Raw genomic sequence first — 16,552 nt, 5'->3', positions numbered from 1 at the left:
GAAAACAAAAGTAAATTCCTGCACAAACTTGCCACCTTTGCAGTGATTCATTTGGTCGATGTTTCGGTAACAAGGACCTTTTTCAAGACTAAAACTTTGACCAAGTAATAGGGCTATACCAAATACCAATTATTTTTTTTAATGAATATTCAAATCCCAAAATAGAAAATTGAATACCTACCTATTGAACGAATATTCGGATCCAGCCCTACCAAATATGTATGGAGCCCTAAAAGAATCACAGATTGTCACAGAAATAACTGTGTATTGAGGTCGCAAAGTGCTATTGCCTGCCCACAAGATACTACTTTGTTCCCACGTTTTAATAACTTGTTCCTACGTTAACTCGTTCTTGTGTTTTAATTAACTTGTGGCGACAAGATAAGTGTATATAAAATGAACCAGCACAATGGAACAGCCTTTCTCCCTAAAGCATGGAGTACACAGCGCCTGCTCCAGCTGCCACCTGTTTAAGGAACTAATTGGTGATATGTGGATAGAGACTATTCGATTTTTTTAAAACTGGGAATAAGGAATTTTCAATTCCTGGATGCCTATGGGATCATGATTATGTTATTTGAACCCAGAGACACTCAGCAATTGAGCCAAGATAGCCTAATAATATTGTTGTTTGACACAACTTCAGACTACACCAAATACATAAAAAAGGTCTGTCTGTTACTGACTCTGGGAAAGTGGGAAAAACAGTAATATTACCCCAAACTATTATATCTCTGAACTAACTCCTTAAACAAATCACATACATTTAGGATATTCTATAAGATATTTGTTTGATAACAAATGTAATAATTGTTACTTCCATTCAGAGCCTACATTGAGCCTCTTTTTAAAATGTTTGGAGCACCCCTGGGGAGGCTCCCCTTCACACTTTAAAACCTCTGGCCTAAACTGTAGTTAATTAATGCATTAGCTAGAAAGGGAACAAAATGTTACAATTATTTATTAGGAAAATATGCATAATTTTTCAATCTGTAGGAGTTGCTGGAATATATAGTACTTCTCTTTTGACAGCACACTCGTGAGCTGTGTATCTTTGCTTTTCAACATCAGTGGGGAACAGTTGGAAAAAAGTTACACATTTTTCTCACTGTGTACGTCTTTATGGAGTTATATTCCTATCTTTATTCAAGAGCGCATTCTTTCAATTTGAGAGCATTTCTCACTGATATTACGTTCAGATTTTGTAATAATTTCCCTCAAAACCTTGCTCTCACACTCAAATAGTCACTGCTCGTGCTTGGATTTGCTCTGCTTGTGCTCAAACTTTGTGCTTGGACTCAGATATGTTGTTCTGTGGATAGATTTTCTGCTCTCAGCTTTGGCCCTTCTCCTCGCACTCAGCCTGATTCTGCGCGCTTGCAAATCTTCTCCTCTCGGATCTCTCCTGTGCGCTTGGATTTTTTTGTGTTACAACACTATCAAAATTCCACAACCAATAGAATGCCAGGTGTAGTGTTGACCAATGAAATGATCCCTGCCCCTGTTGAGGGTGCGTTAGTTTATGTTAGAACGTCCAGTGACTATTTGAGTGTGAGAGCAAGGTTTTGAGGGAAATTATTACAAAATCTGAACGTAATATCAGTGAGAAATGCTCTCAGATTGAAAGAATGCGCTCTTGAATAAAGATAGGAATATAACTCCATACATGTTCAGAAAGAAAATATTTATGCCTACCAAATTTGCAGCACAACTGGAAAAAAAATACTTTCCTTAACACACTGTGAAGTACAGATGTAGACCTACTTAAAATCAACAGAAAGAATTAAGGAGCAACAATTGATGTTTTCACAACCGTGAACCCTTGAACATTCATAAGCCTCCAAAAAGTCCTATGTCAAAGTACACCTGGGGCCTCATTTATAAAACCTGTTACGCAAGAAAAAGTTGCATGAAGCAGGGTGAAATTTGCCGTCGCAACATTCCTCGCAAAAGTCGGGATATATAAAGAATTTCCATTACTTAAAAATGTGCCCATTTTTCCGCAACCTTTTGACCATGCGTGTGATCGTGCGTAATGCTCCCAACTCCGATGGTAACACGAAATATCACATGGATAAAGTACTCTGCATGCATAGCACACAGCCTGCATGTGAGCACACTCTAAATTTTAATAATAAAGAAATATTATGCTATTTATTATTTCTTCTAACTCAAACTCATTTGCCTTGGCTCATTTTCTGTGAAGAACATAACAAATAACTTATTTTCAGTGACTGCACACGGTACAACCCCCTACACATAACTATTACATATAAGGTGTTCAGGTCTACTGGACCTGTGTGTGTGTGTGTGTGTGTGTGTGTGTGTGTCTGTGTGTGCCTGTGTGTGTGTGTGCCTGTATGTGGACGCATCTGATTGTAGGTGTCTGTGTGGGAATGTCTTTCTGCACCTGCTATTCCCACACAAAGTTACAAAGTTGTTACATGTCAAGCACTTTCACCTGTTCTGATTAAGTTCTAAGAAATGCACCAATAAGGGACTGTTCGTTATTTAAGTGGCCACCGGAGGAGTTTTGGGACTTTTAGGGGCCATCCACACGGAGACGCTTTTTGATGCTAACGCACATGTTTAGCATCGTTTGAGCCGACCGTCCAAACAAATTCTGTAAACGCACTGCCTGAAAACGCACTTTTTTTTTTTTTTGCCTGGAATATGAAGTAGCGTGTTGAGTCTTTTACAAATGGATCCGTTGAGATGCAACTATTCTTGAAACGAATCCAGGGAAGACGGGTAAAAAAAGATTGTTGTGGTACGTGTGGACGTGGCCTTAGGCTAAAAAGACTTGATCCTCCCCTCACCAGTAATAATTTTTCTATGACCCTCCAAAATAATTTGAAAAAGAGGCATGACCCTCCCCTTATGTGCTAGTTTGCATGCCATTTGATTTTTTTACAGCCATGACATACATCTGTTAACCTCTGCTTTCTCATCTTACACATCACACTCCTTTGTTATGGTGTAGTGGCCATTTCAGTAGATTTACTCACTAACATTGTTGTGGAAACACAATAAGCATGAAAACTAAATGCACACTTCCTGCATTACTTCAAATACTAAGTTACTCCTCTAGTAAACTAGTATTCACATGAAATAAAACAATAAAACATAGAGACCATTCAGCATTCAGCAGGACACTGGGAAATAACAAATTCAACAGTGGTTGCTATGGACTCGTCACTAGGCTTCCTCAGTCATTGTATATTTTAGCACATAGGTAAAGCTGCTGAAGCTGAACATTATATTCCAAAACATATATGTTTATTTTTAAAGCAGATTTTAAATTACATTGTAACAATTTAACAATTCGCCCTTATGAAATCCAATCGCGGCACGGCTGTCTTGGAACGCAATAGACAGATGGTGGCGGAATGCCCCGACACTTAAATTCAACTAAAATGTAACAGTGAACAATCAGTGTTCGACCTACAGTCTGTTGAGATGCCTCTCCAAACGCAGAAACGAAGCGCAGTCACACCATAAAACGTTAAGACATGTTGAGAAAAAAGACCCGTATTTTGCCGTAATCCAATGACATGAAAAAAAAAAAGTAATCCACAGCGATCAGTAGATCGACAAAAAAGGTCACGGTGTATCCAGCAAGGCCTATACAAGCGTCATATTCACCAGCCAGCTCCAAACAGGTGAACGAGGCCTCTCCACTTCGCTGTTTAAACAAAGTGGAATAAACGTATAAAAGTCCAAATCTACACAAAACCCGCAATCAATTAGTAAGCTGACATCACATTTATATACATGGCATTTAGGAAACCTTTATTGCAAGATGTCCAGACTAGTGCAACAGTAATTTTCGTTTTTTGCGTCCTGCTGCTCCCATCGTCAGCCAGGTATTTTTTTTACTAAAGCAGTATATGAAATCTGATGTATTACCTACCACCATTTAGTTGTGTGTTATTTAAGATATTTATAAAATATCTGGTCATGCCAGATGTAATTATTCCACTCATTTTTTAAACAATGCAATTACCCGTTTCAGCCACCAGGGGGGCAGTGCTCCCCCTGCCCCCCAGCAAACCAAAACCAAAAACCATCTGGTAGTGAAGGAGGGCCGAGACTGAGAGCTACATGAAAAAATATGCACCAAACAAGCCACTTTGAAATGTTGCTGTTTTCATGAATACAAAAGTTGGGTGCCCCCCCCCCCCCCCCCAGACTAAAAAATGTTGGGTGACCCTTCCCTCAGCAAAGAATAAAAAGACATGACCCTCCCCTATTTTCCTCCGGTGGTCCATTCCATAAATACCCAACGGTCCCTAATGATCAAAAATCTTGTTTCTATTTCTTCCCTTTTTTATAATTGAATTTCCTTGTTTTCTCACAAAAAACAAAAATGATCATATGATCATAAATGTGATCTCACAGGGGTAAATGGCAAATATGAACCATAAATTATGTAAATATCATTGGTAATTGAGCAAAATCTGTTAAGTATTAAGGCTGTGTAACAAAAATATGAACACCATACAAGGGTTAAGGCCTCCAAACAGGATTTTGTTTCAATGTTCTACCTCTGTTAGGAGCACATCGATCTCACAATCACTGAATCATGTTTTTTCCCCATTTTTCCGTTTCATGATTGGTCATCAAGGGCTTCTTTACAAGGCTGCTATATTCATTGATTGATTAACATGGACCTTATTAGGACAAATATGGGACCACCTTGGGAGGAGCGTGAGGCTCGTGCACGACCGCATAAGGTAACGCACGTCCGTATTTATAACGAAAAGAGTGCGCCGGAAGGTGTTATAAATCAGAATTTTGTTTTTGCGTACGAAAATTCTGACTTTTTGGCGCACGAAATCTTTCAGAATAGATTCTACACACAGTTTTATAAATGAGGCCCCTGGAGAAAAAAATATGACGCGTTTTCTTAGTTGTCACACTACTACTACTGAACAAATTCAAGTGTTGTAAAAATATATGATATATAAAGAAATGACTTAGTGAATCAGGGGTAGGACACTTTACAAGCTTCGGCTTCATCCTGCTCCTTTTCGGACAAATTTTTTAAATCATAAATGGTAATAGTATTTTTAATATTACTTGTACACACTGGATGGATATTGTTCCTTTTCCTTTGGTGTGTTGCTACACACTTTTATTTTATAGATATATTTATATATGTGTATTTGTATATATATGCATATGTATGTATATATGGGTACATGCTGTATGTGTATATGTATTTTTAGTTTTGTTCGAAATAAAAAATGAAATGAAAATGAAATGAAGTACTACTCATATTGTCCAGTTTCCAAGCATCCAAATTTTTGTTTTAGATTGACACAATTAAAAATCTTGGAAATAAACCTCACCATCTGCATTACAGTATTAAACAATGTATTTAACTCCAGATTTATAGTTGTATACCATACAACACCCATTGTTCAACAAGCGTTCATTTATAAATATCAACTGTTTAAATAAAGACACCTGCAAGTGAAGTAACAAAATGTTTATTTAAAAAATATGTACGTAGTATGTAAACAGTCATACCTGATTTTCCAGTCTTCATCACAGACAATAACTTGAATTGTTCTAATGATAGGAGCAGTATTTGACATAATCTAAAGACAAATATTTATTAGTGATGTGAAGGGTGGTGTTGGGGATGTTGAAGGCACAAATTCAGTTTGGAGTGTGAGTCGTCAGTAGGGGTCATTAAAAGGGTAGTGAGGATGCCCTGCATCTCTGGGAACACGTTCTCCTTCCACCTGCAACATCCAAACCAAAGTTAATAAATTTCTCTCTGCTCTTCAGTAATGTGTTCATGTTCACCTTTTAAATTTTGCCAGTTTTTCAAAGTCTGTCGCTTTTCCATTACACACTTTCTGCTTTTGACCAAACTGCATGAGAAGGGGATTGAAAAAAATGCAGACTTTGAGGGCTGATACTGATATTTTTTTAAACCAATGCCAATATACAGGACTTTTGAATTTGACCCTTTAACCCTTTTTATCAGGATAAAAAAGCTTTAGAAAGAGAAAATTACAACCTATTAAAATCATTCTTAGACCTATCAGGGCAATGAGCAGGACTTGCTCTTTTAGAGCTGTTACACACCAACCAGACGGCCAACTGTCGGCAGAAAAGGCAGTCGGGTCCCCGAGGTCCAAAAAAAATGCCTCAAAACACACTGATGCGACGCCGACTTGAGCGTACGCGCTGCGCGTGCATGAAGCGTAATACGTCTCCATAGCAGCAGGTGGCGCTTCTCTGTATTGTTTCCCAGAAAATGAAAACCGGCAGCTGATTGGACGAACGCGTCACGTGGGTCTTTTTTCTCCGGAAATTCACAAGCAGACTGTCATGGCGGCTTGTTCAGAATACGATCTCATATTGTACTAAAATAGTTCAACGTGTTTCTGAAAACATTTTAAGCGAGAAATAGGCCATGCAGTTGCTGAATCGGTCTTCATTTCAGATCAAAAAAGGTCAGTTTAAAAGATTTGTCAGATTTTGAGAGGCTCATCCGCTCACCATTTCCGGGTGAGTCCCGACTGCCCTGTCTCCGACTGAGCATGTCAGGTCGGCCAAAATGAAGGCCAACGGCTCCTCCGACGGACCACGGCACGGAACACACCGAACAGACTCGAGTCACTGACCTCGCCAGACTGTCCGACGGCCGATAATCGGGTTGGTGTGTCAGCACCTTTAATAGCACAGGCTCCGCTATATTATCTCTTATAATTTAGCTAGATTGGATGTAAAGTTTTCCAGTAGACTGGAAAGATTAAATATAACATCATCAATACCAACCATGACAAATACAGTACAAAGAGCCCACTTACTTGGATCATTGGTACAATGTACCGCCATCCTTTGTGCAGGGCTGTAATACTTTTAATTTCCTCTGCTTCAAGGATAAAGTCAAACACCTAACAACAAAGAAAATGACAATCAACACCTCACAACCCACACAACATACTTTGCTATGGTAAACTAGTTGAACCACCACCAAGTATAATACATATCAGTCCCTCCAGGATTTCGCGGCCTTTTTTTGAGATTGTTGCGGCCCAAAATGCCTGATTTCGCGGGAGCTTTTGTACAAAATTACGATAAAAGTTGCGATGTCTTTTGTATGTTTGTTGCAATGAAGTTCTTAAAAAATAATTTTTTTTATAGTTCTTTAAAAATAAAAAGGAAACTTGTTTTGGGGAGAATAACTACTACTAACTAACTACTACTACTAACTACTGAGGCTGAGGCTACTAGGCTGAGATTTCCTAGTCACCTTACCAAAAAGGCTCAGGATGCTGCAAATGTTGGTATAATATGAAAATGGCTGGTGGATTTAAGACAAAAAATAATAATGTATTGAATGAATCAAATTTGAGCATATGTGTCAGTGGCTTGTTGATCTTTACATTGTTAGTTAATTTCCTAACCTGGCCTGGGACACAAATTCATATGGTTTAATAAAGTACTGACTTTAACTTATCATTGCACTTACAATAACGAGTGCAGCTGTCCTCAATTTAAGTCATTGTGTCGTCTCATCTCCTTTTTTTCCTGCGTCCACCGTGTGTGTGTGTGTGTGTGTGTGTGTGTGTGTGTGTGTGTGTGTGTGTGTGTGTGTGTGTGTGTGTGTAAGCGTCGGTCGCGGGGGGAACGGAGCTGCAGCCCCGCCCGCTGCAGATAGCCGACAGGATTGAAACGGCAGCAACTTTAGAGTGAAAAATCGTTACAGCGTACACTGATGTTAAAATGTATACAGGTTTGCAGGACGATCTGAAATGTTTTGCACGGTCTGTCGCTGTACGTTTTGTTATACGTCTCGTCTTCATATCACAAACAAGGAAATGATCAACCCGTTCTCACTCTCAGAGTGCACGTGGGACTGCTGGGATTGGTTGAAGTCGCGGGAAACTTCAGGTTATTGGTCAAATTTGCGGAAAAGTTGCGGTGATTGGTCAAAATTGCGAGTTGCACCAAATTCGCGGTCATTGGTTGAATTCGCGTGAATTGGCGCCATCGCGAAATCCTGGAGGGACTGACATATGGCATACTTTCTTCAGCACAAGTAGCTACTTGCAGGCAGAAATGGAACCTTAAGAGATTCTAAAATTCAAAAAATCTCATTAAATCTGGGGTAGGCAGTTTTTGTTGGCCTTGTTGGGCAAAACATCCACAATAATCTTTCAGCATATTGTAGTTCAAGTGGTCAGAGAGAAAACTAGACTGCTTCACCTACTTGGCACTGTTTTCAGGCTTTAGAAAATCTATCTCAGCACATGCACATCCCAGTCCCTTCGGGGAAAGTTCTGCTAACCGTAGCTAAAATTGTCACGGCTGCAGCTAATTCAAGTTCATGTTTATGTAGCTAGCTGGAGCCTTGAATCATAGTATGTCATCTCAAAGGGCTTTAAAACGAAAACAGGATGATAATTCTTATAGAACTGCCGCTATATAACAGCATTGGGATGAAATGAATGACTAGTACTCAAACAGGTTACTGTAGGAAGCCGGTACATATGCCCAAGCATGTCCGATGGAAGGGGCTGGACAGAGATGGGAGAGGGAGAGCTGCAGAATGTGGTCTCACTTTACTTTAAATTCTGGAGTCTATTTTGCATTCTGCCTACCCCTGCTTTAAGAAGACAATCTCAAAAAAATATGATTTGGAAATTAATTGCTATGACTGAAGTTTTACTCCACCTGAATGTTCTCTTTGATACGGGACTCTGTCACACTCTTGGGGATTGTTACCACTCCTCTTTGTGTCTGCCACCTGCAAATACAACAAACTTGTGTTGAAATGTACAATCACTGAAGAGTTTCTAGACCATACGAGGGCATATTTTAGACCTTTTACTACAAATCAAGTACACCATGTGTAGACAACTGAAACCCATGTGCACTTGCACAGAACAATTTGGAAAATTACTAGTAGTAGTAAAGTACACATGATTTATTTTAGTTGGCTACAACATGCAAAAAATGCTAACAGATGGCCATATCAGCTTTACTGTATATACTAATAATCCTGTACTGTATGTCACCGTTGTGTTTACAGCTTATTGTCTACAAGTGGCCAAAAAAATAATTATTGAAAGTTGAACTGTTGGTTGACTTTTTATTTCTGATCCACAGCACCACTTATGTTTACTTTAATATGTGTATTAAAACTGCTCACTGCATTTCATATAAGAACTATTTGAAGGGTTGTGCATAAGACTGACATGACACTGTCATAACCATGACACGACACCGGTCATGAACATTAAGGAGTCTTAATGAAGGTTTATGACTGTCGTCTTTAAATGTAATTTAGTAAATTATGACTTTTAATGCAAAGTTGGCATTGTTTGAGAAGCTACGACACACTTTACAGCTCCACTGACGCGTGTTGTCACCATGACAACTAACAATCGCCATTTTGTATTGTACTCATAAAATGACCAGGACAATGGCCTTTGTATCCATTTTATTTCTATGGTGCCACCAACATGTAAAAAAAACATTTAAGAAATAATTTTCAGGTTCATAATTGTATTTTGAGGTTGTACCAGAATAGGTATACATGGTTTAATTTTCAAAAAACACCATATTTTTGTTGTACTGCACATTGCTGCAGCTCCTCTTTTCACCCTGTGTTCAGGTCTCTGTTTTAGCTACAGAGTGAGACATCTCACTGCTGTAACATCTTTGTTGGCAGTCGCACATGCGCAGTAGCTAGGTAAGATCACATCCTCTAGCTAGCTGTTTGTTTCTACAACAAGGCAGGATTAGCCGGGAGACTTCTTCTAAACGAGGGCACACTTCTAACTTTGTGTGGAATACCTGCAGAACAGGGACATACAAGTAGTTCTTTTGTAGATTATGGTGAACTAGTGTGTGTTGTAGCAGTGTTTTGCCATTCTGAACGAGCTAGCATGCTACGGTTAGCCACCTCGTTTTGGCTAGTGACGTAAAAAGCCCTGCCGATTTTGAACGGCTCACCCGGAGACTGAAGGCAGGACACATTCTGAAACCTGTATCTCACTCAAAACAGCATGGATGTTTTTTTTCCCCAAGTTTGTATGCATGTCGAAGCACCAGAGACACAAAATAACACCGAAATCCCAGAAAAAGTGATTTTTTCATAATATGGGCACTTCAAAGAAATCTAATCTCTAAAATAGCCTGTGAGATAATGACATTTGCTATATATAAAAAAAAAAAAAGTACATTGCAATCTAATCAGTTAAAGGAACACACCGACTTATTGAGACTTTAGCTTATTCATCGTATCCCCCAGAGTTAGATAAGTCCATACATACCCTTCTCATCTCCGTGCGTGTTGTTACTCTTTCCGACGGCTCCACCGGTAGCTTAGCCTAGCACGGATCCTGAAGATAATCTGTTCCAACTAGCCTACTGCTCCAAATAAGTGACAAAATAACGCCAACATTTTCCTATTTACATGTTGTGATTTGTATAGTCACAGCGTGTACAAATAACAAGGTCACATGAGACACAGCCATCTTCTAACCGTATACATACTGGGAACTATATTCTCAGAAAGGCGAAGTAGTGCTGCTTCTGCTACTTGGGCGGAGTGATATGCTTGCAGCACCTGAGAAGCCCCGAGCAGAGAGTAGAAATGCTTTGCCTTTCTGAGAATATAGTTCCCAGTTTATATACGGTTAGACGATGGCTGTGTCTCATGTGACCTTGTTATTTGTACACGATGTGACTATACAAATCACAACATGTAAATAGGAACACGTTGGCGTTATTTTGTCACTTATTTGGAGCAGTAGGCTAGTTGGAACCGATTACCTTCAGGATCCGTGCTAGGCTAAGCTACCGGTGGAGCCGTCGGAAAGAGTTACAACACGCACGGAGATGAGAAGGGTATGTATGGACTTATCTAACTCTGGGGGTTACGGTGAATAAGCTAGTAAAGAGTAAAATCACCTCAGGATAATCTGAGCAGGGGACTTTTTATATTTCTTTGCTAGTGTAGCAATCACAGGCTCCTGAAGCAGGACTGGTTCATCTGGATGTTTCCAGGCCCGGTCAGGAGAGCCCAGGGGGCTGTAGGCTGTCATCACCAGGCCCCGGTCCCGACAGTGGGCCAGCAGCTCTACTTGAGCCAAGTAAGGGTGACTCTCTACCTGCCCAATAAAAACACATACTTGTGTTATCTGTAGCTTTCAGAACACCAAACTTGAGACATGCCCAGAGGTGTTCACACTTAACCTTTCTCCTCATCACAAGCACCATCTACCTGTAGGACAGTGGGTTTAATGCTGGCAATTGACAGGATGTCATCTATCTGCCTACTGTTGAAGTTGGACAAGCCGATGGATCTGACGAGGCCCTTCTCCACAAGCTTCTCCATGGCAGCCCATGTCAGCTTGTAGTCAATGTCATCATACAGCAAGGTACCGTCGTCCTTTTTGGGGAAAGGAACATCTCCTTGTCTAGGAGATACAAAATGAGAGCACAATTTAAAAGAAAGATGAAATGCAACCAAGGACAGACTGAAGTGGAAAACAAGTAAAATTGTAGCTTTGCTTTTCATTTATTTCCTTAAAAAAGACTCCAATTCCTGTCAGAAATATTTTCAAATACTGTCCACAATAACAGTAACCCATTTTGTTGTCTTGGCATAACAATTTAGCAAGTTAATTAGCTCGTTATGTCAAGAAAAGGTGGTTTTCTCAGGATAACGAGTTAATCATCTCATTATGAGACCTTGGTGGAGGTTGAGCTTACTGGAAGGCGTAGGGCCAGTGGATGAGGTAGAGGTCCAGGTACTCCAGCTTCAGGTCCTTCAGGGTCTTCAGGAGAGCTGGCTCCACAGCCTCTTGGTGATGTTGGGTATTCCACAGCTTGGATGTGATGAACACGTCCTCTCTTCTCAGGGCCTGGTGAACAGACAACATGTTGGATATTGTTTGATATACTTTGAGCTTTTACTGCAATGTGGTGAAGCCGTTTTACCTTGCCAGGGCCAAATGCCTCATGCAGGGCTTCTCCAATTTCAACCTCATTGCCATAGATGGCTGCACAGTCAATATGGCGAAAGCCAGCCTCCAATGCCCAAATAACTGCTTGTTTCACCTGTGACAGTGGGAAAAATAGTACAACTGTTGGTTAGCAAATGTAGACATACATTACATAAATCTCTGTCAATGTATTTACAGAGGCATTGACTTGTTTTTAGCCAATTGGGAAAAGCAGTATTTCCAACATTGACATAACTTTATAAAGTTGATTATTGCAAAACTTTAGTAAACAGTTGCCTATTTACATGTCCAGCAACATTAGTATTTATTCAAAGTCATGTGTCTGTTCGTCTGAAAATATAAGTAATGTTTACTCTCCTTTAGCTCTGTGTTATCTCCACCAATTCCTAAGGAAATATCTGGCTCTATACCTGCTTAATGTTTGCTTATGTTCACCTGCTAGCTGCTAACTTTGTCTGCCGTTTGGTGCTAAGCAGGTAGTGTACAGGGGGTTTATCAAGATATTTTTTCACTTAAAACTGCTGCAAGATGCTAATGGAACAGAGGTTAATAAGCAGTGAGGCTAAAACATAAAACTAGCGGGCCTCAAAACCAAATTAAGTTATTAGAGGCTAACGTACTTTGCAAAACTCACAAAAGCTGCAAAGTCTAGTGATAATTTAAGATTAAGATGAGGGGAAGTGAAACTCAATTGTCAAAGACAGACAACAGCTGTTTTATGACATTTAGCTGTTAGAGAGAAATATTAAAAAGCCTATTTTTCAATCAAGTTTTTTTAAGGAGGATGTAAGTGTAGTCTCTTACCTTTCCTGGCTCACTCTTCCATGTCCCTAGTCCAAGGAGGGGCATCTTCCGCCCCGTGTTGAGAACTGCAAAGTCATTCATGCCTCTCAGAAGCACCTTGAAAGATCAAGGAGAGCATGATTCAGTCAGTGAGGAGAGCTGCTTGGCTTACTCAGATAACAAGAATTATATGTAAACATACTCGTATTAGCCTCGTTCAGCTATATTTTGACTGTGGCACTGGATATATTTATTGTTCACTTACACAAACTGTAACAGGAAAATATAACAAGCAAACAGAGGAGGCCTATCTCGCAATGTTAACGAAAGTAAAAAAAAAAAAAAAAATTGTGTATCTGCCCCATGATCCGGATTTGTGGTGCCGCTTAGCTCGGCAGCTTCTCTACGTGTGTCGAACGAGTGTCCCTCGCTTGCAACAAACTTTCCACAGCGGGTCACTGTTCTGACACCTGCCACACACCATACCGCTCGGAAGATCTCCGTCCTGCTGTCTTTTTTAGGGTCCAATTCAGGCACTGCTTTAGCTCCAATCGGCAGTAAAGTAAACATGACACCCAGGTGGACACATTTACGCCTAACGTTATTTGTTCTCGTGATTATGACAGTCGAGTACTATATTCTTCCTCAAAAATAGATCATGTTTAAGCCTCTGGTAACGTTATGATATTTTAAGATTTTCCATCTGGTCACTGGTTTTGACACCTCAACGTCCGCTCATATTCTTGAGCTAGCAAACAAGAACTGTCCATCCGCTCTAGCCCTTGTTAGAATAACGTTAGCTAGCTAGCTTTAGCTTCCCCTGAAATAGACTCTCGCACTTGACAGCGTTACTTACGTTATCCGCTTTTTTATTCGGCATCTAATGTTAGCCATTTTCAAAGTTATCGACTTACTCACCCGCTTGCCATTGTCAAAACATAAACAACGGAACATCTGCTTTAGGACCTATCATTTGATGACTGCATGGTCGGTTTAGCTCAGTTGAGAAATTACATAACATTAGTCAGCGGTTCTCCCCACAGTTCAAGTCACCGACTTACTGTTTCAAGATAAAAAAAAAAAAAAACCCTGCGACTTCGAACAAGGACCTGTTGTTGTAGTCCTCCTAAGCAGGTCAGTGTTGTTTTTTGCCAAATGTTCAAAAACCTATGTCAAAAACACCACCTCATTTTGTTGACATTTCCCTTTCCGGGATTTTTTTTGCAGGATGGTAGGGGGAAGAACCCGCCCTACTCTCCCTCTGAATGGCTAGTACTCGTTGCCTGCTCTGGTGGGATTGGTTATGTTTAGGCAAGAGGAGTGAGATTGGTTATGGTTAGGGTAAGAATGTCAAGGTTAGCCAATCAGGGATGAGTTCCCTAATGAATATTCATGAGTCTTCCCCTACCATCCTGCAAAAAAAAACTCTCTTCCGGCATGATGATGAGTTATGGGGACATTCAATTGGGAGTGTAAATGGAGGACAAAAAAATGGACCAGGGGCCTGTTTCACAAAAGCAGAATATCTAAATCCAGGATAACTGATAAAGCGAGGTTTGACCTAGTCTAATCTGTGCATCCTGGCTTGGTGCGTTTCACGAAGGCCAAGCCAGGCTGAGGAGGAGCGACTAGGTTGAGCCAGGCTGAAGTAATTCAGATAGATGCGCGTCCACGGCTTTCCTCAAAAGACCGCGAGGTCGATCACAGAATTACTGATGCCAAAATGGAGAAGACGCGTTGTGCATACTTTACACAGACTGAGCAGCAGATACTCATGGAGACATATGAGGAAGTGAAAGAAATAATCAATAAAAAAGGAAACACGGCCGCTGTAATAAAACAGCGAGAAACAGCGTGGCAAACCATCGCGGACCGCCTGAATGCATAAGTAGGCCTATTACCCTAAACATATATATTTACTGCACTGAAACAGTTGGGCTATATTAACACCATTCATTGAGTTACTCTTTATTTGCAGAGATTAACAGTTGTACATTTCATTGTCCGTAAAAGTGAGCAATGGAAGTTTATTGGCTTGTCAATGTAGCATGAAGATTAAATAGAGTAGCCTATAGCCTACCCAGTAGCCTAACGTTAATTTAAAATGCTCAAATTATCTCTCTCTCTCTCTCTCTCTCTCTCTCTCTCTCTCTCTACGTGCAAGGCTGTTACATGTTGTGATAGTCTGGCGGTTTTAATGTCATTTCTGTTACTCATGTTCACAGAGCAGACATGACTGGCCAAAAAAGGACCTGGCAGCAAGTTAAAATCAAGTACAAAAACATCTTGCAGACTGGTAAATGTTTAAGATAAATTGTTAGTGAAACAATGTACTACAAATTAGGTGTATAGATTAGCCTACTCATACAGTGACTGCTCATATTTAATATTATTTTGACTGATTTTAGCAGTAAAAAAAAAAGACCCATACGTCTGGCACGGGGGGTGGCCCTGCTACCCCAGGATTAACCCCAGCAGAGGAGTTGGCCCTTGACATGAACAAAGGGAGGCCTGTAATTAAAGGGATCCAGGGTGGGACCTCCACCGACTCTGTCCCACCCACAGAAAGCTCCCACTTCATACAAGGTAGGCTACATTATTCCTATAGTAGCCTGAATATGAAACACAATCAACCATTGATATGATATCCATATGATATCATGTGGACTGTCTGACATTGTCTTGCAGTGTCTGGCAATACTATCAGTCTTCTGGAGCCCCTTTATGATGACCTCGATCCGGTGAGTATTAATTATTAATGGCCCAAGGCCTGGCCCCTGTCAAACCTTTGTCAATACAATTCTGTTGAATCTGGTATAGGGTGAAGGCACATCTACTGCACAAGATGAGGAGGAAACCATATCAGTGGACTCAAGAAGACAGGAGGTACAGTATCATGTCAATCTTGTGGAAATACTTATTTAGTATAGGCTACATAATGGATAATAGTGATGTGGTGCTCATAGCAAATATATATTTAATAGGACCCAGACCCTGTGCAGGCAGACACTCAGCCTGCCAACATAGTAAGTATTACCCTGAAGAACAAATTCACACCATGCACAATTCCTGCTGTATTTAAGAAAGTATTGGTCTCTGACCAGTCTCACAGCAGCCAAGTCATAACTGATATGTGTTTTACAGAGTTCCCAAATGGTCAGGTCCCTATACACCACACACCTCCAGAAGCAAATTGATTTAGCAGAGATAAAAATTAAATTAAAGAAACGCAAAATGCGGGAGATGGATATTGATATGGAAATCAAAAGAAAAACCCTGCAGAAACTGGACTTGGAAATTAAGAAACTGGAGAGAGAAGTAAATGATCATTTAAATGCATACTTTAAGAATAACAGTAACACAATGTATTAATCTTTTTTTGTTCTTCTCCCAAGCTCGCAGCAGACAAATGAGACATCTCCCAAAAAATAAAAAAGGTCAAAAAACATTGTGGTGTCTTTTCTTTGATATATAGGCCTACTCTATACAATTAACAAACCATAAACAAATGTGTGCTTCCAAAGCCAAATAAAACAGACATAATTCAGGAATCAAAAGTAATTTGCAACGTATTGGTCTCTGACCAGCCTGCCGTTGAGACTGTCTGGAAATAGTGCTGCATTGTCCCAGTCCATATCCAAGGCTACTCTGGGAGCCCTTTCCTTTCTCAGGCAGGCAACAGTGATGTCACAGGCCCTCTCTGGGGTGACTCTTAGGTGGTGAAGGCACTGAAAACGGGTCTTCAAAAGGCCAAATGCCATCTCGAT

The 16,552-nt window shown here is 40.2% G+C and overlaps 1 protein-coding gene across 4 annotated transcripts; it reads right to left on the bottom strand.

The window, feature by feature from the left end:
- Positions 1-5,482: 5,482 nt before the first annotated feature.
- On the bottom strand, positions 5,483-13,998 carry akr1a1b (aldo-keto reductase family 1, member A1b (aldehyde reductase)). Of its 4 annotated transcripts, none has more exons than XM_031318399.2 (9): positions 13,847-13,998; positions 12,807-12,902; positions 11,977-12,096; positions 11,749-11,900; positions 11,258-11,453; positions 10,945-11,144; positions 8,701-8,773; positions 6,831-6,917; positions 5,483-5,753 (listed from the first exon to the last, which is right to left on the bottom strand). In XM_031318399.2, exons 2-9 carry the CDS (start codon positions 12,885-12,887, stop codon positions 5,688-5,690), a joined length of 975 nt encoding a protein of 324 aa, XP_031174259.1. In that variant the 5' UTR covers positions 12,888-12,902; positions 13,847-13,998; the 3' UTR covers positions 5,483-5,687. The 4 variants fall into 4 exon arrangements, with proteins under 4 accessions (XP_031174259.1, XP_031174260.1, XP_031174258.1 ...); XM_031318400.2 differs by having other exon boundaries at positions 13,971-13,994; XM_031318398.2 differs by lacking the exon at positions 13,847-13,998 and adding an exon at positions 13,704-13,830.
- Between the last annotated feature and the right edge of the window lie 2,554 nt (positions 13,999-16,552).

Source organism: Sander lucioperca, chromosome 11, assembly GCF_008315115.2.
Source record: "Sander lucioperca isolate FBNREF2018 chromosome 11, SLUC_FBN_1.2, whole genome shotgun sequence".
Taxonomy (NCBI): domain Eukaryota; kingdom Metazoa; phylum Chordata; class Actinopteri; order Perciformes; family Percidae; genus Sander; species Sander lucioperca.
Note: the sequence above shows the minus strand (reverse complement) of the source record. Positions and strands in the feature narration are given on the sequence as shown.